The sequence below is a fragment of the Carcharhinus amblyrhynchos genome, chromosome 4, assembly GCF_965287045.1.
Source record: "Carcharhinus amblyrhynchos chromosome 4, sCarAmb.v2.hapA, whole genome shotgun sequence".
Taxonomy (NCBI): Eukaryota; Metazoa; Chordata; class Chondrichthyes; order Carcharhiniformes; family Carcharhinidae; genus Carcharhinus; species Carcharhinus amblyrhynchos.
The window spans coordinates 99,336,850-99,360,585 of NC_137327.1; the positions used below are offsets into that span (position 1 = coordinate 99,336,850).

Consider the following 23,736-nt stretch of genomic DNA (forward strand, 5'->3'; position numbering starts at 1 on the left):
TTGGTTATATTTTCTCCTCTTTTATCAATAAATGTGTGTTCGCCACCGGGGGGGGTGGGGGGGACCGATTTGTACTTAAGGGTGTTTTTCGCAAAAAACATCCTAACTGCAATTTGTTGGATCTAAGCACAACTTTTAATTGCAGACTAAGCAAAATATTATACAGCAAAAAGACCAGTTATATTTGTTCAACTAAAGGGGTACTGTAGTGGCACAGTGGTTAGCACTGCTGCCTCACAGTGCCAGGAACCCAGGTTCAGTTCCAGCCTTGGGACACTCTGTGTGGAGTTTGCATGTTCTCCCTGTGTCTGCATGACTTTGTTCCGGGTGCTCCAATTGCCTTCCACAGTCCAAACGTGTGTGTTAGATTAATTGACCATGTTAAATTGCCCCTTAGTGTAAGGGGGACTAGCAGGGTAAATATGTGGGGTTTCAGGGATAGAGTCTGGGTGGGATAGTTGTTGGTACAGGCTTAGTGGGCCAAATAGCGTCCCTCTGCACTGTAAGGATTTTCTGATTCAAAAGTTACAAAAATGTTGAGATCTGCAATGTGATTATGAGCAATGATTCCATTCTACTTAAATAGTCTAATAGAAGGAGAAATTGAGTACCAAGTCTGTGTTTTAAAAGTGTATGTAAGGCGTTATCTCAAAAAGGCCCATGTTATAACTCCCGTTGATTAATTCAAACAACTCCAGAGATGGGATTCTTGAAAGAGGAAATATATCGGTTTGATTCTTTTTCATGATATCTAATTTATTTAGGAATGAAAGTAAATATATATGTATATATTTTATATATATAGTTATAAGAAATGGGCAATGAACCTGAGGAAGGTACACATCTATCAAATCGTGCAAAGTAAGTACAAGTTGGGGGTCACTTTACACTGATCACAGAACTGCACAGAACGGTAGCCTGCTTATCTGCCTGACTCCCTCCTCTTTTACTTCTCTACTCGTCACTAAATGCCTGTGGGACCATATACTGGGTTGTTTGACTTCCTTGTTCACCAAAGTTGAGCAGATTGTCTCCGTTTTCCACTCTTCCTCCAAGCAAAAGGCGTGGGACCATTTCTCAAAAGCCCAGCGCAAGAATCTACATATGTGGCGAAAACAAGCAGAGGTTAGTCTTTTTCTTGTAATTCACATAACTTGTTTTGTGTTAATATACAATTTCAATCAGAGTGTCAATAAAAAAAACTTGCAGTTAAAAGTGAATCTGGCATTTATGTTAGGAGGGATTTGGTAATTTTTTTTACTTGTCCAACTCCAAAATGTCTTACTCTAGGAAATGAGAAACCTTTTCCACCTTTGCTAACATCACATACTCCAAGATCAGTCATAACATAAACAGTGCAGAGTAAAGTATCTTCTTCTTCAAAAATTTAAGTTATCTTGGATCAGCATTGTCTATTGTGTATTCCCCTTTCTTGTCCCTACTATCTTTTTAGACTTAGTTTAGTCAGTTTATGCTGTTGGTTCAAGGCCTCTAAAAACAGCATTTAAATTGCCTAGTGATTTTGCACAAGAAACCTTGCAACCAGTAGAGAGATTTGCATCTCATTAGCATAGACAATCCCACATTCTTAAGATCCTAAACTCACTGTGCCTCCAAAATTCTTTTAAAATTAGGGTTTTCATTTGCAGTATTATGACTCTCAAAAAAAAAGTAACTCCAAGACTAAATTGCATTGTTTTAAATATAGTCACATTGAATTAAAAACACATTCCTGTTCAGAAGGATTATAACAGTTAAGGTAAGTTTCTTCAGACTGTTTACCAGATGTCATAATGAGAGGTCCATTGTTAAGTGATTGGAGATGGTATGGTATATGTTCACAAACATTCTTTGTCATACTTCTTATTAAGGAATACAGTAAGTTCTCACTTAGTTGTAGTTGCATTCCTAAAAATTGCAACTTTAAATGAATTGTATGTGGTGAATTGCAGGTTCCCATAAAAATCATTGTTTTTCCTGGTGAGAAACATCCAAAAGATCCTTTGTATAAGTTGAAACACTGTACAGCTGCATGTTCAGTACAGCTACACAATACCTTCAATGGCTGTAATAACTTGCAAAATAAAATCATGAAATAGGAAGTAACTACTGGAAAATTTATATTAGATAACATGCATCAATCTCTCTTCTTGGGTGGCCCCTTGGGTTTGGGGATTACTTGCTTTTACTTGAGTTCAGTGGATTCTGGATGGCTGATCAGTCCAATGCATGATCTGCAAACTCTGCCACATACAGGGGCATGTGTTACTTGAAGGGTCAGTTATTTGATCTGTTTGGAGGTTTTTGAACTCTTTGCACACCTTGACTTTGCCTGATCTGCATGTTCCTGAGCAAGTCTGTGCTTTTAATTCCTTTCAAAATGAACCTTCTCCCATTTCAGTCGGTCACCAAGAGTTGGTGCAGATGCTTCATCTCTTCAGGATTATTTCAGGCTATTCTTCAACTATTTACTGGCATCAAAATGGCCCCTCTGTCTCACTTGCTGCAGGGTTGAACAAGGGCCAGACTTGGGGCTCCAAAATTAATCAGAAAATTGCAGAGCCAGGCTCCTAGTATTGCACCATGTATTTCTCGCCCAAACAAATACTGAGACAAGGAATGCAATTTTATATATATACTGTACAGTAACAAATTCTGTGCCTCTCACTCAGAGCCTTTGAATGCCCTATCTGCCTCATCTGCAGCAGGCACACCTGGGACTCCAAATTAAAATCAGCATTAAGAGTCAAGAAGCGGGCCTTTTCTTTACAGAAATGAGCAGCCCTGGCTTCAACTTCTTCCTTACAAAAAGGTCTTGTTCATTTAGATAGTCTTTTTGAAAACATTTTTGAGTTTTTGGGGAAAGAAACCACACATCCTTTGAGTGCAATCGATTCATAATTGTGTGAATCAGGTCATGGGATCCTATTGTAAACAAGCACAAAACAGCAATGTGAAACTACACAAAACACAGCAATACTGCACAACTACAATTCAAAACTATGTAAAATCTGAGTGAAGACAAAATGTTTAAAACAGCAGAAACTTGAAGCGAGGACTTACTGTATCTGCCTTTACTTGTCAGTATTATCTCATAAACTGTCTCAGTAAAGTAGACACGTCATCTATGAAAACATTTAATTGTTAATTAGTGTCATCATAGTCAACTCTTCTCATCCGCGTTAGAAAATTGGTGAGTATAAATTGAACTAATTTCTTGAGGAATTTCTCATGCATAATTTGCAATACATAAAACTGGCCGTATTGTTTAAAAGTAAGGTTTGCTTTATTTCATTCAATTCTGGGGCTATCAACTTGTGTTCCTCTAAAATGACCTGTACATTAAAGGTAAGCCCGTTTTCAATAATACATATATCTGCAGAAGTTGAAAAGCATCTTTAGGAAGATATAGGGTGTACCAGATTTCTTGACCAAAGGAATGTGTGGTAAGCAGATTGTTCGCCTTTCCTTATGGAGTAAAGCACAGCTGCCGAAGGACTGTACACAACTTAAATTTATATTAGAGTAATGAAGGACAACACAAAGCTGAATTTGTATTCTTTAGGAGCAAAAAAAGACAAGTGAGTTTAAGCAACTGCTCAACATGGTAAATTACAGATCTCATTCGAAAGACGGAATGAAGAGCAGTTGCTTAATGGTTTGTTCTTTCATTCTGCTTTGCTGTTTAACAAAACTATACTAATTGTATATTAGATTCTAAGAATCTGACACTTTTTTTAGGGAGGCTGAAGTATACCATTTAAAAATATCTGCTGTAGAAGTATTATGCAATCAGTGCACCATTAAACACAGAATTTTGAATGACATAAACCATTTTTACATAATTATTTTACTGTTAACAATCATACACATCTATCATTTTTAAATTTTTTGACATTACAACATGATCATAGGAATATTTGGGTCAGTGTTTAAGCTGCCACTTCCTTCAATAATTTTTCTTTAATCTTCACAAATTTTACTCTACATTTTTCAGGTTTGAAATGTAATTTGGGTGTATTGTTTTCAAAAATAGCAAACATTTTGAAATTTGGTCCTTTAATTCTCTATAAATTTACAGCAAACATGCAAAATGTCAGATGTAGGTCAGTGGTGTACCCACCAGTTTCCTTGTAGAGTGCTCCTTGTGAAATCAATCAAAAGCTTCTGTCCACATCCTCAGGAAATTCGTAACATCCATAATGATGAGCTCATGAGTATTCGACGTGAAGAAGAAATGGAGATGTCTGATGATGATATGGAAGAAATGCCAGAGAACAAAGTAACAGATGAATCAGGTAAGAGCTGCTGAGATAATGTAAAATCCTAATATATATTGTAGCTCAATTTCTTTGCAAATTCAAGCAGAGGCTGAAAGGCCGACTCCTAATCCTTGTGTTTCGTTCATTGTGTGGCGTGTGCAGTCATACCTCAATATTAAAGATTATGAAGAGTACTCATCACATTCAGCATCAAGTTGTATTTATATTTCACCTTCAAAATAGTAAAATATTGCAAAATGCTTCAGGGACTGTAATCAGAAAAAAATTAAACTGAGTCAAATAAGAAGATATTAGAATGGATAGCCAAACGCTTGGTGAACAGGGTATGTTTTAAGGAGGGTATTAAAGGAGAAGAGATGGGGACGGAGATTTAGGGAGAATTCTCCCTAAGGAGAATTCCCATATTGGGATAAATGAGGCAATTGCAGCATGTGTGCAAAATGGTGGTCATGGTTGGTTTTCACGGGAGAGGGAGGTTACAGAGGAATTTTCCATAGTTCAATGCTTTTGATATCAATTAATGCCTTGGACTTGAGTACTGGGCAAAATTTTGAAATTTGTGTGATACAAATCTTGATATTTTAGTAAACAGCAAAAAAAAAGTAATGGACACTAAGGGAACATAGGCTGTTGGAATGGACGGACAAGCGATAGATACAATTCAGTGCAAAGAATTGTGAAGGGTGTATGTTGGTAGGAAGAATGAGGAGGGACAGTACAAACAAAATTATACAATTTTATGCAAAAAAGAGACCTGGCCATGTTTGTGCCCAAAGCGCTGAAGGTGACAAAACAAGGTAACAAAGCAGTCAGTAAAGAATATGGGATCCTGAGGTTTATAAGTAAGAGACATAAAGTACCAGAGGCAGCATATTATGCTGAACCCAAATAAAATACTAGTTTAAGTCCAGCTACAGATTTGTGTACAATTCCAGGCGCTTTACTAAGGTTATGAAGGCTTTTGGAATGGGTACAGAAGAAGTTTACTACAATGGTTCCAGAGCTAAGGAATTATAGTTACATGGATAGACTGGATAAGATGAAGTTGTTTCTCATTAGAGCAAAGAATGTAAGGAGGAGATTTGACGGAGGTATTTAAAATCATTGAAGTATTTAGATAAGGTATATAAAGAGAAACTGTTTCCCATGCTGAAGAGTCAGTACAAAGAGGACACAAGTTAATGTGACTAGCAAAAGACCGCCAAGGGGTGACATAAAGAAAAGATTTTTTACACAGTGGGTAATTATAATTTGAAATTGCACTGCCTGATAGGATGGTGCATATGAATCATCATCTTCGAAAGGAAGTTGGATAAATTCAAGGAGAACAATCTGTAGGGAAATGGGAAAAAGGTGAGGGAGTGGGGCTAACTGGATCACTCTTTGCAAAAGTGGTGCAGACTCCAAGCTCAATGGCTTCTTTCTATAATATACCATTCTATAATTCTATGGGTGAATGCATATCAAATCAAAATGTTTCTAAGCCTATGATAATTGCACTATTTTTCAACTTTAATTTCCCTGTAAAGTAAGTTTATTACTGAAGCCTTGAACTGTTGTACTTGGAAGAGATAGCTTGTGTCCGACACAATGATAGTACATTCACCTCTAAGTTATAAGATTGTGGGTTTAAGTCCCAATCCAGTGATGGTGATTAAAGACTTGGTGCACTATTCTGTGTCCTCACAAGTATTATTTCCTCAATCAACATGACCAAAATCAGGTTAACTGCTCAGTTGTCTCTTTGCTCGAACACAACATGTTTTGCCTTGTTTGCCTACATAGCAACTGCATTTCAAACAATTTCTTGTATATAAGGTGTGCTAAGTTACCATATCACTTGTTTTTTTCATCCTATGCCTCTTCAGTGCTGCTTTTCACACTACAAGTTTTTTTTAAAAATGTTGTGCCTCCCAAAATTGGAAAGAAAACAATTCTTTGTTGCAAGCTTGTAAGCCTGATTTTTTTTTAAAATAATACATGCAGTGTTTTAATAGTGTGCAAATCAGTCGCTGTGACCATGAAGTATTAAATTGAAGGTATGTTTCCTGTCGGTGGGAGGCACATCCCTCTCACTGGCAGCAGGATCTTAAGATCCCACCATTGTCAGAGGTTTGAATACAGCCCTTGTCGGCAGAAACCCACTGCGGTGGGTTTCTATCAGTGGGACTGTAAAATCCCACTTACATAAACAGCAGCAAGATTTTGGTGAAAGATCTTTAGGAAATTCAGCCACAGAGGACATTCCCTTTCGCTGAATACTGAGGCCTGAGGAACCAACAATGTTACGCCTTGGACCTCACTTGAATTGAGTCAGTAATTTGAGGAGAATAGCAAGCAGCATGCTAAAGCACCGTGAAAGATTAAGCAATTGCAGAGACACTGCACAGTACCTTTTGGTGCCCTTACGAATAGTTTGGTTTGATTTGATTTATTATTGTCACATGTATTCGTATACGGTGAAAAGTATTGTTTCTTGCGCACTATACAGGCAAAGCATACCGTACATGGAAAAGGAAAGGGTGCAGAACATAGTGTTACAGTCATTGTTACGGCGTAGAGAAAGATCAACTTAATGAGATAGATCCATTTGAAAGCCTGATGGCAACAGGGTAGGTGGTGTTCTTGAATTGGTTGATACATTACCTCTTTTTCCCAAAGGAAGAAGGTGGAAGAGAGTATGTCCCAGGTTGCGGACATACACCGGAGTGCATGGGGACCTTGTTTGTGCTGGCTGCTTTTCCGAGGCCGTGGGAAGTGTGGACAGAGTCAATGGATGGGTAGCTGGTTTGTGTGATGGATTGGGCTTCGTTCACAACCCTTTGTATTTTCTTGTGGTCTTGGACTGAGCAGGACGCATATCAAGCTGTGATACAACCAGAAAGAATGCTTACTATAGTGTATTTATAAAATGTGATAAGAGTCATAGCAGACATGCCAAATTTCCTTAGCTTCCTGAGAAAGTAGAAGCATTGGTGGGCTTTCTTAACTATTGCTGTGGAAGGACCAGGAAAAGTTGTTGGTGATCTGGACATCTAGAAACTCGAAGCTCTGGACCGTTTCCACTTCATCCCCATTGATGTAGACAATGTCTCCTTCATTTTGCTGACAGGGAGATTATTGTCGTCGTACCAGTTCACCAGATTCTCTGTCTCTTTCCTGTACTCCATCTCATTATTTGAGATCCCACAGTGGTGTTAAACTTGAAAATTGAGTTGGAGGAGAATTTGGCCACACGGTCATGGGTATATAAGGAGTATAGTAAAGGGCTGAGGAGACAGCCTTGTTGAGGATGATTGTGGAGGAGGTGTTGTTGCCTATCCTTACTGACTGGGGTCTTGGGTTAGGAAGTCTAGGATCCACTCCTAGAGAGAGGAGCTACGTAGTTTGGAGATGAATTTTGTGGGAATGATGGTTTCGAAGACTGAGCTGCAGTCAATAAATAGAGGTCTAACATTAGTGCCTTTGCTATCCAGCTTTCCAGGGTTGGGTTTAGGACCAAGGGGATGGCATTTGCTGTGGACCTGTTGCAGCGATAAGCGAACTGGAATGGATCCAGGCAGTCCAGGAGGCCGGAATTGATTTCATGCCATGGCTAACATTTCGAAGCACTTCATAATGATGGATGTCAGAGCCACTGGGCAATAGTCATTAAAGCACTCTACCTGTCTTTTCTTTGGTACAAGAATGATGCTCATCTTGAAGCAGATACGGACCTCAGATTGGTGTAAACAGAGGCCAAAGGTGTCTCTGATTATCCCTGCCAGCTGGTCCGCACAGGATCTGAGTGCTTGTCTGAGAATCCCATTCAGGTCACTCACGTTCTGTGGATTGACCTCTGAGAAGGCTATCTGATGGTCTGCGATGGTGATTTCAGATTTGTTTCCTTATTAGTCACAAGTAGACTTACATCAACACTGCAGTGTTACTACAAAGTCACTGTGAAAATCCCCTGGTCGCCACATTTCAGCACCTGTTTGGGTATACTGAGGGAGAATTTAGCATGGCCAATATACCTAATCAGCACATCTTTGGACTGTGGGAGGAAACCAGAGCACCTGGAGGAAACCCATGCAGATGCATGGAGAACGTGCAAACTCCACACATAGACAGTTACCCAAGCCAGGAATCGAATGTGGATCCTTGGTGCTGTGAGGCAGCAATACAAACCACTGTGCCACTGTGTTGCCCTTCTATTGGTTCAACCAAGGCTTCCAGGGTCAAGATATGCTCTCATAGAAATCATAGAAACCCTACAGTACAGAAAGAGGCCATTCGGCCCATCGAGTCTGCACTGACCACAATCCCACCCAGGCTCTACCCCCATATCCCTACATATTTACCCATTAATCCGTCTAACCTATGAATCTCAGGACACTGAGGGCAATTTTAGCATAGCCAATCAACCTAACGCGCGCATCTTTGGACTGTGGGAGGAAACCAGAGCACCCGGAGGAAACCCATGCAGACACAAGGAGAACGTGCAAACTCCACACAGACAGTGACCTAAGCTGGGATTCGAACCCAGGTACCTGGAGCTATGAAGCAGTAGTGCTAACCACTGTGCTACCCGTGCCTCTCACTGACCTCTTGCTCAGAACAAGCACAGAATGCATTGAGGTCATCGGGGAGGGGTGCACTGGCGCTGGCAATTCTACATACCTTCATCTTGTAACCTGTTATGTCATGCAGACCTTGCTATATTTGGTGGGAGTCTGTGTGGCTAGCCTGGGACTCCAGTTTGGTTCAGTACTGTCTTTCGGCATCTTTGGTGGATCTCCACAGATCACATCTGGATTTCTTTTATAGATAGGGGTCATCTGACTTGAGCACCATAGATCTGGACTTCAGCAAGTAGTGGATATCCCTTTTCATTCATGTTTCCAATTGCAAAACCCATGGATTTCTTTCTTTAGCACAATGGTGCTAAATGGCCAAACTCCTAGGCCATTAGCTGTGCAACAAATGGAATGCAAAGGGTTTTTATTTGTCCACTGAGCTTGTTTGTTTCAAATACTATGCATCATGTGTGCCCGTCATGAATTCTGTCTACATCGACTCCTGAAAAATCTGACTAACTACAGTTAAATGTAAGATAAAACTACCAGTATGCATTACCCTCTGATTATCCACAGTGAAGTTCATTTGCTAATTTACTTGAATGCACAGGAGTTAGAAGCAGCACCCATGACTGCATTAAGCACAAAGACTAGGAGATCCCAATTTAACCTGTGATTTGAACTAAATTATTTAATCTTTAGTAGAGTGTTAACTGTTTCCCTGAATCAGGGAAATGTAACCAAGCATTCCATAGTTTCTGATGCATATGTAGATATCATCTGTAGATGACTTGAAGACATACGAAGACAACAAAGAAAATACGCCAAAGAGCATCATGACAGAATGCATAAGTTTCTGTTTGACCCCAATGATTCCCTATTTGACCCCAACGCTGATCTCAAAAGGGTTCTGATGTTGACTCATCATAAACTGATCTTGTCCATCATCGTTTCCTGGAAAGAGAAGATCACTCAACTTCAGAGGGTGACCAGTTTTCCCAAGCAGCTTCAATATACTGTCTCAGCTCAATTAAAAGCTTGGTGTTGATGCTATGTGGTGGTCTGCTTTGTCCTTGGCATTTGTCTGGCAGCTGTTGGACTGAGATCAAGTCATTTCTGGATCTTCCAGTACTAAAAACCACACTGGAAGTTGGGATAGCTGTATTCAGCCAAGGTCTGCAGCCTGATGAGGGCAACATAACACACTTCTGTTGTTGCAGTCACTGTAGTCACTCTTGTTCTTGAACAGTGTAATGTGTTTTTGAATCTGATATATCCTGAGACACTGCTCCTTCCTCCAGCAGAAATGGAAAAGTTTGTCCAGATACTGCAGTAGTGCCAGTATCCCGTGCTCAATAGTACAGCATCAGCACCTGGCAAGAGAACTCCTCCAGTGAGTTTGATATCCAGCAGGCTCTTTATGGGATCCAAAGCTTCCTCTAGCTGTTCATTGCAATCAGTGATGGTCCCCTGCCTTTGTATTCAGTGGAGCTGTTTCCTTTGCTGATGGACATATTGTCTTTTTGATCCCTTCATACATGCCCTTGACATCCCACGTGGAAACATATCTGGATATTCTAGCAATGCTGTAACCAGCCTAATGCCTAAGTGGACTCCTTTATTTTGAGTGGCATTTAGTACATTCAGAGTCTTGTCACTTGAATATTTCTCGTATTATTGAGCCCTCAACTTTGATGACAGGTTCCGTCACCCCAATATTAACCTCGTATCAGTTGGTGTTTCTTCACTGTTGCTTTCCATATGCTGAGAGTACACTATTGTAAATGGCTTCTTAAAATAGCTTTCATTTAATTTTTGTACTCTTTGGAAATGTAGGAGAGCAACTGTTCAATCAAATCAAGAAACTGTTGGTTCTTTTCTTGGGAAGTAGTATACTGTCATTGATACATGCAACCTTTTCTGCTTGCGCTCAGCAGGGAATGATCTGCATCACAATCAGTGCTGTAGTAGCTATGTTTGTTGAGAATACTGTCAGAAAGCCGCATCTCCAAAGATGTTAGGTGGATTGGTCATGCTAAATTGACTCTAGTGTTAGGGAATTAGCAGGGTATATATGTGGGGTTACAGGAATAGGGCCTGGGTGGGATTGTGGTTGGTGCAGACTCAAATGGCTGAATGGCTTTCTCCTGCATTGTAGGGATTCTATGACCTGGTGATGATAAGATCCTGCTGGATATCTCCATGACACAAGGTTTGTTTTGTTCAGAAGGAAAGTGTTAGTTTCATAAAGTCCATGGTACCAGCAAAGTAGTCTCAGCTCAGAGCCAAGATATCTGAGGCAGGAGGACCATGCCTTATGGTTCACACCCATTCTTAGTTTGAAATTTCCCACTTGGTAAAGATGTACTGACTTGGAGATTCTGCTAATAGCAGCGTCCATCCTTGTAGAACTGATCTTGTCTTTCACCCTGCAGTGGAACAGAGCACTGGAGGATAGATACTCTTGTTTGAGTTGAGAGGTCCATTAAGAGAACGTGTTCTGAACATTTATTGGGGTTCTATCATTGACAGCAGTGACTTCTTTACAGCATAGCCTGCCTTTGGGCTGCACCCCAGATATTTTCTGTTAAGGTTTACTCTCATAGCCTTCAGCTTTCCCAAGGGTGAACAAACTATTTGCCCATAGCTGAGAGTTTGGTTCATTAGCACCAGACTGTATTCATGTGCCAGTAGGTCTGCACACTGCTTGTTGGATTCCAAATGTCATTCAAGATCCTCTGAAGCTTTAACCTGAGGCAGCAAGAGGCTAAATTTCCACATATCATTACAAGGAGGCACAACAGAGCACTTGCTATGTACTGGTAGGAAGAAACACATTTGGCTCTCCTGATCGCAACACTGCTAGCCAGAGATAAGGACCGAAAATAAGAAGCAAACTAACACACAAAAGGGGAAGTTTGCTAATTACACAACCCATAAATCTGTTGAACATGCTGCATAAAGGTGCATATAGTATTTTTATGTTAGAAGAATATCTGTAAAAGCACAGAGTTGGTTAGGATGAAAAAATCTGCTAAATAGGATGTTGATGGGAATTTGGTGAAAAGACTCTGGGAAGTGGGAGGTGAGGCATCGGGGTATTGTGTTATCAAATTTAAATGTAACTTGGTTTGCTTACCGTAGAACTTTAAAAACTGCATGAGTGGTCTTCCAGACTTTGCTTTTTGTCCTCCTTCCCCCTCCCTCCTTTTCCTGTCTCTGTACCTGTTATGTCTCTAATTTTGACAAAAAATCATCAGCCTGAAATGTTAGTTGGATTTCTCTCTCCGCAAATGATATCTGACCTGCTGCTTATTTTCAGCATTTTCTGTCTTTACAAGAATATTTCCAGGCTGAAAGATTTTCGTTACTTGGAAAGACTGGAAAAACCCTGGTTGCTCTCCCTGGAGCAGAGAAGGTAGCCAAGATATGTGCACAAAATCTTGGAGCAGTTTAGATTGAACGAAGTTTAAAAGGTTGAATATTCTGCCAGTGGCAGTGGGTCCAGCCTGTGGACCCACATTTAAAGGTAGTTGGTAGAAGAACCAAAGGCAACATGAGGAAACATATCATCGTAATTCATGATCTGAATTGTACTGCCTACAATGGTAATGGAAACAGATTGAATAATGACACTCAAAAGAAATTGGATAAATTCCTGAAAATGAAAAAAATTACTAGGCTAAGGAGAAGAGTATAAAGCAGGACTAATTTGATGGGTATTAAGATAGCACATGTATAATTGGCCAAATGGCTCCCTTCTTGGCTATATTGTGCTGTGATTGCATTGTCTGTGCAAATATATGCAACACCTTCAAAAGACTTCAATTTTTTTTCATCCAGTTATCAAAATTCTAGTATTTATCTATATTAGTTGAAGGAGATCAGATAAATGTTTCATACATAAAATATCAGTCAGCTTCCTGTAGCAAAGGGTAGCAAAATCAAGTGATGCATTTAGATAAAGTGTTGCCTTCACTGACAGGAGAGTAGTACAATAATTAGAGCATGGCATTTATAACTCCCACTCATAGTGGTGCTATAGTGCCATCACTGCAATTGTACATAATTGTAGCACGACAAGCTTACACAAGCAGCTTCCATTATAAATATAGACAAAGAAATCTATAATGGAAAAAGTTTACTCATAAATGCAGTTGAGAAACTTTTATAACACATCTTCTGTGGCTTTTGTGAATGTAAAGACAAATTGATTTCCCCTCAGTGTAAAGTAAAGATGATCCACATATGGAGATCCATAGCTTCTACCCACATGTGAAATTTTGGATCTATTTGTAATACTGGCCTGGATTTTACAGGGACTCAGGAGAAACACTAGGAATCATGGTGGTTTTAAAATTCGATGAGATGGCATGCTAGTCATGTTCCTATTGCTGCTGGCATTTAACCAGTGCTGGAGATGGTAACGAATAGCCTGTCCTCCAACTTTCAAGGGACACAGGCCATCTTCAACTGTTGCTGATGTGGACCCTCATCCCTTACAAGACCCATAAGCCCTGTCTTCTGTCAATTCACTGCAAAAAGAACATAAAATCCAGTTAGAACCCATGACTGGCTGAGGTGAGGTTGCACCTGTCTTCCGGGTCATTGAACCAGGCCATCTTTTCCACATAAAATCCTGTCCTATTTTACCCTGACAAATTTACAGCTGTGCCTTTGTATTCCTCCAGTATACTACAAGTAATACTGGTAGTGTTCCAATTTTCTAAAGCAAATATAAGAATGAACAAGTATGATTAACAGAACAATAGATAATTAGTTATGAGATTCTAATGGCTTAATTCATAATTGTGTTGTTCAGTGTGTTGAGCCTAAATGAATCTCTGGTTTATGCTACGTTAGCTGATCTCAGCTAGGTAATGATAGGTGGATACTATTGATCTTCATAACCCTGACTGCAATTACTGTTCACCGATTCTTGCCAGAAAGTCATGTGTGGATTTTAAGTGAGGATGCTATTTGGCTGAGTCATGATGTCCTTCAGGATGAGGATACCCAATCCGCATTGAATCTGGGAATTTGTTTGATTGTGCCACCTTTTCAGTGAATTTGTCCAAAATCAATGTAATTAGCACAAAATATTGTGGATTTTGAAGCATAACTTGCGTTCAGCACAAATAATATTTCACAAACTATTGTGTTGTTAGTTTTAAAAATATCACAGTAAAAGCATAGGCTCAGGAAGAGCTATTCACCATTGAGAGTTTCTGCGAATTGCGATCATTTACAGGCTTTCAAGCTAATTCCAAAAATTAAACTGATTCTTTTAGAAACAAAGACCAGAATAAGAATGTTTTATAAGCTTTGAAGTATGTACTTTTATCTTACTAAAAAACTGAGTATTGTCCCCCCATTATAGCTAGAAAGTGATTCTGTATATATTTTCAGTCATTTAAAATCCTTTACTCGTGGTGGATTAAGACTGATTAAAATGCTGAATGTTTGTAATTAAATCTATTATTCATCAAACTGCACCATGTTACTATCCTTAAATGTGTCAAAAGAGTATTTACAAAAGCACCATTTTTAAAAATAGTACTAGCAAATGGCACTTACTCAGCAATAACCTGCTCATTTGATGCTCAATTTGGGCTCTGCCAGGAGCTTCATTTACAGCTTTGGTCCAAACTTGGACTAAAGAACTGAACTCATGAGATGAGAAGGTGGTATCATGGAGCCCTCGCAAAACTAGAGTCGATGGGAATCAGAAGTTTTGCCCCTCTCCACTGGTTGCAGTCATACCTCATATTTTTCATGGTTTCATGGTCATCAGTACATCCTTAGTTCTATTTTTTTTAATTGAATTCAAATTCCACCATTTGCTGTGGCAGGATTTGAACCCAGGTCCTCAGAATATTAATTGAGTTTTTGGATTAATAGTCTAGTGAAAGTCCCTGAAAGTTGGCACCCAGGTTGATAAGGTTGTTAAGAAGGCATACGGTATGTTAGCTTTTATTGGTAGAGGGATTGAATTTCGGGGCCGTGATGTCATGTTGCAACCATACAAAACTCTGGTGCGGCCGCACTTGGAGTATTGCGTACAGTTCTGGTCACCACATTATAAGAAAGATGTGGAGGCATTGGAAAGGGTGCAGAGGAGGTTTACCAGATGTTGCCTGGTGTGGTGGGAAGGTCTTATGAGGAAAGGCTGAGGGACTTGAGGTTATTTTCGTTAGAAAGAAGACGGTTAAGAGGTAACCTAATTGAGGCATATAAGATGATCAGAGTGTTAGATAGGGTGGATAGTGAGAGCCTTTTTCCTTGGATGGTGATGGCTAACACAAGGGGACGTAGCTTTAAATTGAGGGGTGGTAATTATAAGATGGATGTCAGAGGTAGGTTCTTTACTCAGAGGGTAGTAATGCCCTGCCTGCAGCAGTTGTGGACTCGCCAACTTTAAGGGCATTCAAATGGTCAGTGGATAGGCATATGGATAACATTGGAATTGTTTAGATTAGAAGATCATTAGATTGGTTCCAGTGGTCAGCGCAACATCGAGGGCTGAAGGGCCTGTACTGCACTGTAATGTTCTATGTTCTATGTTCTATGTTCATACAAAAGAGGATGGGTTTGGTTGTTCAAGATCACTGATATCAATCTGGAATATTGCTGCAGGAGTCCTTCAGGGTAGTGTCCTAGGCCCCAGCCATCTTCAGCTGCTTCAACAATGACTCCCCTCAATCATAAGGTCACAAGTGGGGATATTCACTGATGACTGCACCATGTTTGGCATAATTCACAATTCCTCAGAGACTAAAGCAGTCTGTGTCCATATGCAGCAAGATTTGGACAACAATCGGGTTGGGCCAATAAGTAGCGAGTAATATACTCGTCACAGAAGTGCCAGACATTGACTATCTCCAACAAAACAGAATCTAACCATCTTTCCTTGATATTTAATGGCATTGACATTAAGCTGGTATCATGAGTCCCCCACTATCAACGTTCTGGGAATTACTGTTGACCGGGAACTGAACTGGACCAGCCATGTAAGTGTGTGGCTACAAGAGGCTGAATATTCTACATCACGTAAGTCACCTCCTGCCTCCCCAAAATTTGTCAGGAGTGTGACAGAACACATTTCCACTTTCTTTGATAAGTGCAGCTCCAACAACACTGGGGAGGTTTGACACCATCCAGGACACAGCAACTAGCTTGATTGGCACCTGGATAATCTCAAATACATTCATGCCTGGTGGGAATCCTATTTTAGACCTAATGCCCCATTCCATGGGTTATCGGGGTTCCCCCAGTGGCGAAAAGGGCTAGAGAACCCCCTCCTTTTATGTTCAATATGCAAATTAATTTGAGGAGAATAAACTTCAAAAGTTTCTGCACATTGCACCAAATGAACACGAGCAGAAATTCTGTCCTTTGCTACCACTTGCAGAATGACCAGTTAGATGAGATGAAGTTTAATAGTATTCGTGAAACAGCCCCCAGAACCAAACAGCATATTCAGAAAAGGAAAGGAAAAATTGGAGTGAGAAAAATAAAGTTCTCTGAGCCTATTTTTTCTTTGACAGAATTTTTAAATTTTGAAGTAGAGAAAATATTATTTTAGAACATGGAAAAGTAATTTTCAGTCAGTGGATTGGTATAATTTGAGTGGGTAGAATAAATGTGAAGATGTATGTTGTGTGGAAGCAATGAGATTAATTACAGAAAGCTGCAACATGTAATGTTGGGCATGTGTGTCACCACTCTGATTTCTTTTGCTCCCTGAAATAGTTTAATTGTTTCCCATCTGGCATTTCTCCTCAACTGAATGATGCCTTGGCTAATGCTCAACAGTTCATCATTTCAGCATCTGGAAATGCCCTGACAGATATTTTCACAATTACATGCTTATGTGTTTTACACGCTTATGTGTTTCACATGCAAGGACATCTTGTTGATGAATAAACCTATCTACAATCGGCTTAATGGAGCCTGCAAAATAGCTTTTCTCCCAGAAGGTTTCAATTTATTCTACACTTGTCAGCTTTCTTCAATCAGCTCTGAACTGACTTGTAACAAGTCATCATGTACGTACCGTGTAATTGCAGCTTGTGTCACTGTGGTAAGTATCTACCAGCAAAATGAACAGAAATCAGTACTCTTGGAAAGCCCACTTTATGAATACAGTTATGCCTTTACCACATGCACATACCATGTTTATCGACAGGATCTTAAACTGAGAACTTTTGAAGACTCAGTTATTTATTCTTGTAATGAGCTGCAAGTTTGTATGAATAGAAAAGAGTATATTTCCATCATTGGTGAACTTGATTTTCTGTCTAATACTTGCAGCCACCATTTGTTGTTTAGTTAGTTAATCCGGGGCGGGGGGGGTGGGGATTAATCTCATAATTAATCTCACACTTGATCTCACAGTTATCATAATATGATTAAATCCCATTTTAACTAATCTAATTAGCATAGTTACTAGATTCTACATTTGAGCAAGGTGAATTTGATTTGGATAAGACAGAAACTGACCGCCAACTGGCCAAAATCATTATCCAGTAAAGCTACAAATGACCAGTGGGAGGTGTTTAAAAAAGAACTTTGCTCAATAAAGGATTGATATACTCAGATAGTGATACAGCTCATTATCATACAAAAAAAAAGCCCTGGTTGACAAACTGGGTGAGAGATAATAAACCTAAAGGACAAATGTGAAATATGGTGTAAATCTGGGCACTAGCAAAGATGCCTTAATGTAGGGGCAAAAGAAGCAACTGATAAGAAGGAAATCTGTAAAGAATCACGGAAAGGAAATTCAGATTCTCACATTGTTCTTAGGTAAAGGGTAGTAGAGGATAATGTGGATTCTTTCTAAACAGCTGGCTAATATTGCAAATGAAATTAAGGAAATTAAGTGATGTTGAATACTTTTTGTCAGCCTTCTCTTTCTGATGTATTTCTCCGCTGCTTTTAGAGAATAGAATTGAATAAATGGCGAAAATACACAGCAAGTTTGTTAACATCTGTTAAGAGAATGGACGGGCTAATATTTTCAGAATTGGAAAGATCTTCATGTTTTGAGATGTGTTTGCCAATTCATTGCATTTGTCCATTTTCTAAATATTTTTCCATGACAGGGGAGCAAAGCTGTATTAGTGAGGTTTAAATGCAGTGTTTTTTTATTATTTGTTCACTTATTTCACAAACTACACAACATCTATTTATTCTGATTTCATCCTCCAACAATCTGTTTCTTCATTCTTGTTTTTCTCATCAAATCAAAGACATCTACAGAAATGTTCAGTATTTCAGAATATTAAAAGGAGGTGGTTTCTTGGGGCCCAGTTCTAATATTCAGATTTTGGATGGCTGCAGATTATTTTTGTAATATATAATTTGTTCCACAAATTCACTTGGAAATTTCCTGTTACTCTGAATACAGTTCTGTCAGCAACTTTTGCTCACGTTTTTGGGTAGCCATTGTTGTCTTACCAGCCTGGTGAATGCAAGACATTTCAAAGGTGAGTCGAGTCAGCCCTCAACATCCATGCATTTGATCTTGCACGATGTGACAGAATAAAACACCTATTTGATTTTTCCACCCATGCCCAGGAACACTGAAGCTGATTATAGCAGATGCTACTGTTATCCTAACTGAAGTTAGCCACTTCTGTAGACCTGAGATTGAACTGGAGAGCTTTCTAGTCTTCAACACATGCTATTTGCTCGATAAACCTTATGAGCTGAATTTTCCCCATATTTGGCAGTGTGTGCTGGTGGGCAGGAAAAGTGACATTTATCCTGCCAGTGGCGATGGTGGGTTTACATGCTGCCTCCGTGGTCCACCACTAATTTAGCTGACCCAACATCAGCTGAGCTCAATGATCATCAGCACGTTCCATTTAAGTGCCACTGGCGCCACCCAGGTCCACAGATATTCGTGGCTGCTAAAAAGTCTGCTCCCAGGTCCTCAGAAGTCTCCACACCAGACTACTGGACGCAGGGGAAGTACGCTGTGACATCATCTATCCTCGCACAGGGAGGAGATTATCTCCCAGGAACACCAACCCAGCATGAGTACAGTGGCCAGCGCCAATTCCCTGCACAGGAGAAAAGACATACAGTGTCATAAAAGGATGAATAATGCCCTCCATTCTGCCAGGGTAAGTCACTTCTCCTATCACTCTTAATTCTCACTTGCACCCGTTATACATCACAGAGTTCACTCACTGACACCTCAAGGGACACCACACACATCTTTATCTTCCCTGTAGGTTGTCGTCTCGTCACCATCCACATAACCTGGTATCCTTACCGTGCCCTGCATTTGTACTGCTTGCAATCTCCACCTGTTTCCATATAGGACTTATTGACTCACAATATGAGGGTGAGATCCCAGACGGGAAAAGGAGAGCCTGAGTTGAAAGTTCTCTCCGAAGTCAAGGATGAGGAGGCCTTGCATCTGGCCTGGGAGGAAATCCACTGGTCCTGTGATGACAGTGAGGTGGGCGGTGATAAACCAGGCGAGGACCCAGCACAGCATCTATCACACAAAACTAACGAATCATATTTCCTACATGTGAAGACCTTTGCCAGACACTAATGAAACTTCCCTTCTTTCGTAGGCACATCAGGGGAGTAGCCCAGAGAGTTCACCAGCCAGTTCCAAGAAAACTCTTAACACCAGGAGATTTCTCTACCATGGATACTGAAGAAACATCACAGCTTTCACCCACATCCTCCACCAGTGCAGAGAGTGGAACATAATTTCGGAGAACCCTCAGGGTCACAGATGAGCGAGCACCTCACTTTCTCTGATCAACAATAGGAGGAGGCAGGGAAGCCCAAGGGTACTGGCAGTCAGAGGCCAGGAATTTGCATAGGCCCAGTCAGCTGACGAGCCTCTGGATTCAGCCATTCCTCAGTTGCTGGAGCTCCAAAAGAAAAGCTGGGAACATTAGGAAGGGTTGTTAGCTACATTCTTTAGATTGAAAGGCAGACTGAAGGATTCTTACCTCCTTCTGTCCGAGGATAGTGAGATACTGCCAAAATTCCAAGGTAGTGGAGACCTTGGTGCAGCAGACTTTTATCCTCCATTGCTGCAGGGCATACAGTCCACGGTGCAGTCACTTCTGGATGTCCATGAGTGCCAACACAAGAGGACAGAGGGCATCTCAAGCTCACTTCAGCCACTCCATATCCTAAGGAGGAAGCTGGGGCTGATGCATGGCCCAGAGCCATCCATTTAGGTGACTCTGGGAGCGACCAGCATATTTGAATAATCTCTTGTGAACACTCCAGCTTTATAGGCCGAGGAAGATGGCACTGCCACACAGCAGCACACCAAAAGCAGGCCAGGGCCCACCAGGTCTCAATACTCCAGAGGACACCCACCGAGTTCGTTCCAGACAACAATACATGGCAGACAGCAGGCTGTCTCCACCTCTGCTATGGATCCTGGGGACACACCAAGGATTAGAAAGGTTAAGAAGGTCTAGTTGCATAGCGTGAGAAGAGATGTTCAGCGCTTGTAGACACCTATGTAAATAAACTTTCACTTGTACTTTGTATATAGATCCTTATTCAGATGAGATGCATTCCTGTAGCGCCAGTCAGCCAACCGGATTCCTGTTTCATACATAGACTGGGTGCTCAGTCCAGAATTCCTCCATGTGCTTTGTGCAAGGTTGCCAGTACATCGGTGGTATCCCCTTACAGTGCTGAACATATCAGTCATGCCTGTTTCTCATAGGGAATAAGGACATGTCCTACAATGTGCAGGATTGCCATCACTCATTACAGTCATTATTGATGTATGCTCCTTGTGGTCCTGCTGCTCAGTGACACTTAACCTTCAGAGCACACATCACAAAAGCTCGAAAGGAGGACTGTAGATCAGGAGAGGTGAAACTCTGCACACCGTCGCCATGATATGATCCAGGTCATTGAGAGAAGTGAGTTGTCTTCAGCCAGGCAGGAATCAGGCATGTGGTAGCTCTTTGAGGATCTATATACAGTGTCCCCACAAATTCATTATCATCCTCCTGCAATTAGGATGATGGCCAACAGCACCATTACCATGATGCAAGCCTTACTCTGAGGGTGTGCACTGCCAGCAGTTAGAAAGGAGAACAATGCTCATGAAACAGACATGAGGATGATGGGATGAGCTCAGTGGTTTGCACCTCTCACCGGCTTTCTTCCCTGCACACACACACACACACACACACCTCCACCATCACCAACTCCCCCCCCCAGGCCCTCACCCCCCCAGGCCCTCACCAATGCCTCTTCTCTCTGAAAAAACGGTGACACGTGGTGAGCTGTGCAGCTGTGTGCTCTCCTTCATGGGTGAGTTCGCTGATTTGCCATTTATTCTGTTATGATGTTACATAGCTGTGGGCACACTTTTGAACAAGGTGGGATGATTGTTTGGGGAGGCCTAATAATGAAATGATAAGGTATTTAAATAAGGTTTCTGACATTGGCAGGAAATCCACTGGCAGGGATAGGAGACAATAGTTGCACAACTTCACACCAACACAAAACACAATTTAGGCCTCTCTTGAGATTTTCTGCTCATCATCAAACCCACTTGAAAAGAACAGAAGCAGAGCTCTACTTTGTTCACTTTCAAGTCAGTTATTCTTCTGTTTACTTTCATCTGTGTCTAAATAAAGGAACTAAGAGTTTGGTTCATTGTTTCCAATGCCTTCTTGCCTCGATTGCTTAATCTTCTGCCTGGAACCAAGAAAGCTGAATGTTCACAGCAAGACTCGTCCCTGAGTCATCTGATTTTCTCTCCAATTCAAATACCTGGTCTTGGCTTGGTGCCGAAAATAACCTATAGTTAAGGACTAGAAAAGTTGTTACTTGAATCTTTTTCTTGATTAGTTTGGTGTACAATCCACTCCCAGTAATCAGGAATGCATTTCATCTGAATAAGGATCTATATACGAAGTACAAGTGAAAGTTTACAGAAATGTAAGATGTCTACAAGCGCCTAACATCTCTTCTCACGCTATGCAACTAGACCTTCTTAACCTTTCTAATCCTTGGTGTATTCATTTTTGCTTTGTTCAAATTATTGAACAAATACATTTCATCTTCATGGAAATGCGTGTAATATGTCAAAGTGGCTGCTTGATACATAAAAAACTAATTAATTATATACTTTTAAGTGATTATAAATTGTGTAGGTACCTTCAGTATAGCAAACAGACATATGTGAGACACTGCAGCTGCAAATCATTCTTGACCAATGGATTAAGATGACCATGGGTGTCGGTGCACCTGAAATTCTTGATGCAATGTGATGAGTCCACCAGTACAGGGCAATGAGTGTCAGAAAGTTGAACTGAAGACATGGCCAGCTTTTAAATGGGGACTGCTTTAAGAAAATTGACTTTTGGAGCACTGTGAAAAGATGTATGGATGGGATTTTCCAGCCATGCCCACTCCAAGGCCAGAAATTCCCACCTGAGGTCAACAGATCTTTGTACAGTCTGTATCCTGCCCATTATGATTCCAGCGGCAAGTGGGATGGGATAATTCCACCAATTATGTTTTAAATTCCACAATGTTTTATGCTCTTTCAGTCATTTTGTCCACATTTTACTGATATTTTGCTGGAAAACGTGGGTGCTCCAGACCACTTAAGAATTTGATTTTAAATATTTTTCTTTTATCAACCATTGTAGCACAAGCTCAGGCTGAAGCACTTAAACAAGAGAACGACAGTCTCCGTTGGCAATTGGATGCCTACAGAAATGAGGTTGATTTACTAAAACAAGAACAGGGTAAGCTCTACCGTACTGAAGAAGAGACTATAAAGGACCAACAGCTAAAACTACTGCAACAGACATTACAAGGGATGCAGCAGGTACTGATGGCTCTTTCATTATTACTGTAAAACCAATCCCAAAAGTGCAGTACATGGTCCTTAATATAACCTGCAGAAGTATTCCAAGTAAACAAAGCTCTTATCAAGATGTCCACTGAGAGTGGTTGTAGGAATTAATGCTGCTGATATTGTCATCTCACTTTCTGAACAACCTATAGAAATTGAAGGATCCTGTTAAATTTTTAAAGACTTTAAAATTTTATGTTGAAGTGATTTCCATTTACTCAGTATAAATTAAAGAAAGAAACTCTTAAAGATGTGCAGGAACAAAGGGACCTCGATATATTGTACTTAAGTCATTGAAGTGGCAGGGCGTGTTGAGAGAGCCAGTAATAAAGCATACATGTCCTAGATTTTATTAATAGGGGCATTGAGTACAAGAGTAAGGAGGTCATGTTGAACAATACATTGTGTGGATGCAATTTTGCAAACCAGTATCTACTTGTTTAACTGGCTTCGTCATGACATTTTTTTTTGTCCAAGAACTGGCACTAGTTCCATTGTGGAAATGGAAATCCCTGAAGAAGCATTTATGACTGTGCCATCTAAATTTACTGTGATGTTGTATCACGTACTTTGTAACCTTATCAGGCCACTTTATACTTGCTGCATTGATCTGGCTCTGTACATACATTCCTTGAAAACATTTTTTCAACTGTGGAGTTTGCATTTTCTCTCTGTGTCTGTGTGGGTTTCTTCCAGATGGATTGGCTATGCTAAACTGCGCTTTAGTATCTCAAGATGCGCAAGTAGATTAGATAGGTGAACTATGCTAAATGTGTGGCGTTAGAGGGATAGTGCAGGAAGAGGGCCTGGGTAAGATACTATTAGAAAGTTGGTGCAGACTCGTGGGCTGAATGGCCTTTTACTGCACTGTAGGGATTCTATGACTTAGTAAAAACAACTACAGGCTGGCCATGATATCTTTACTGTGAATCACCAATCAAAGCTAGCTCTAGCAGCTGATGTATCGTAATTAAAATATATATTATTAGCAATCACTTTAAGTGAAAGAGCAAGG

At 40.4% G+C, this 23,736-nt stretch overlaps 1 protein-coding gene across 4 annotated transcripts in view; it reads left to right on the top strand.

Moving 5' to 3' along the window:
• Nucleotides 1-23,736, top strand: part of LOC145342248 (ecto-NOX disulfide-thiol exchanger 2-like) — a 271,181-nt gene that overhangs the window by 228,319 nt on the left and 19,126 nt on the right. For all 4 annotated transcript variants that reach the window (XM_080187653.1, XM_080187654.1, XM_080187651.1 and 1 more), the window contains 3 exons: nt 1,019-1,125; nt 4,184-4,298; nt 22,513-22,694. In XM_080187653.1, the coding sequence (XP_080043779.1) occupies nt 1,019-1,125; nt 4,184-4,298; nt 22,513-22,694 (404 nt within the window). The remainder of the gene's footprint in view (nt 1-1,018; nt 1,126-4,183; nt 4,299-22,512; nt 22,695-23,736) is intronic.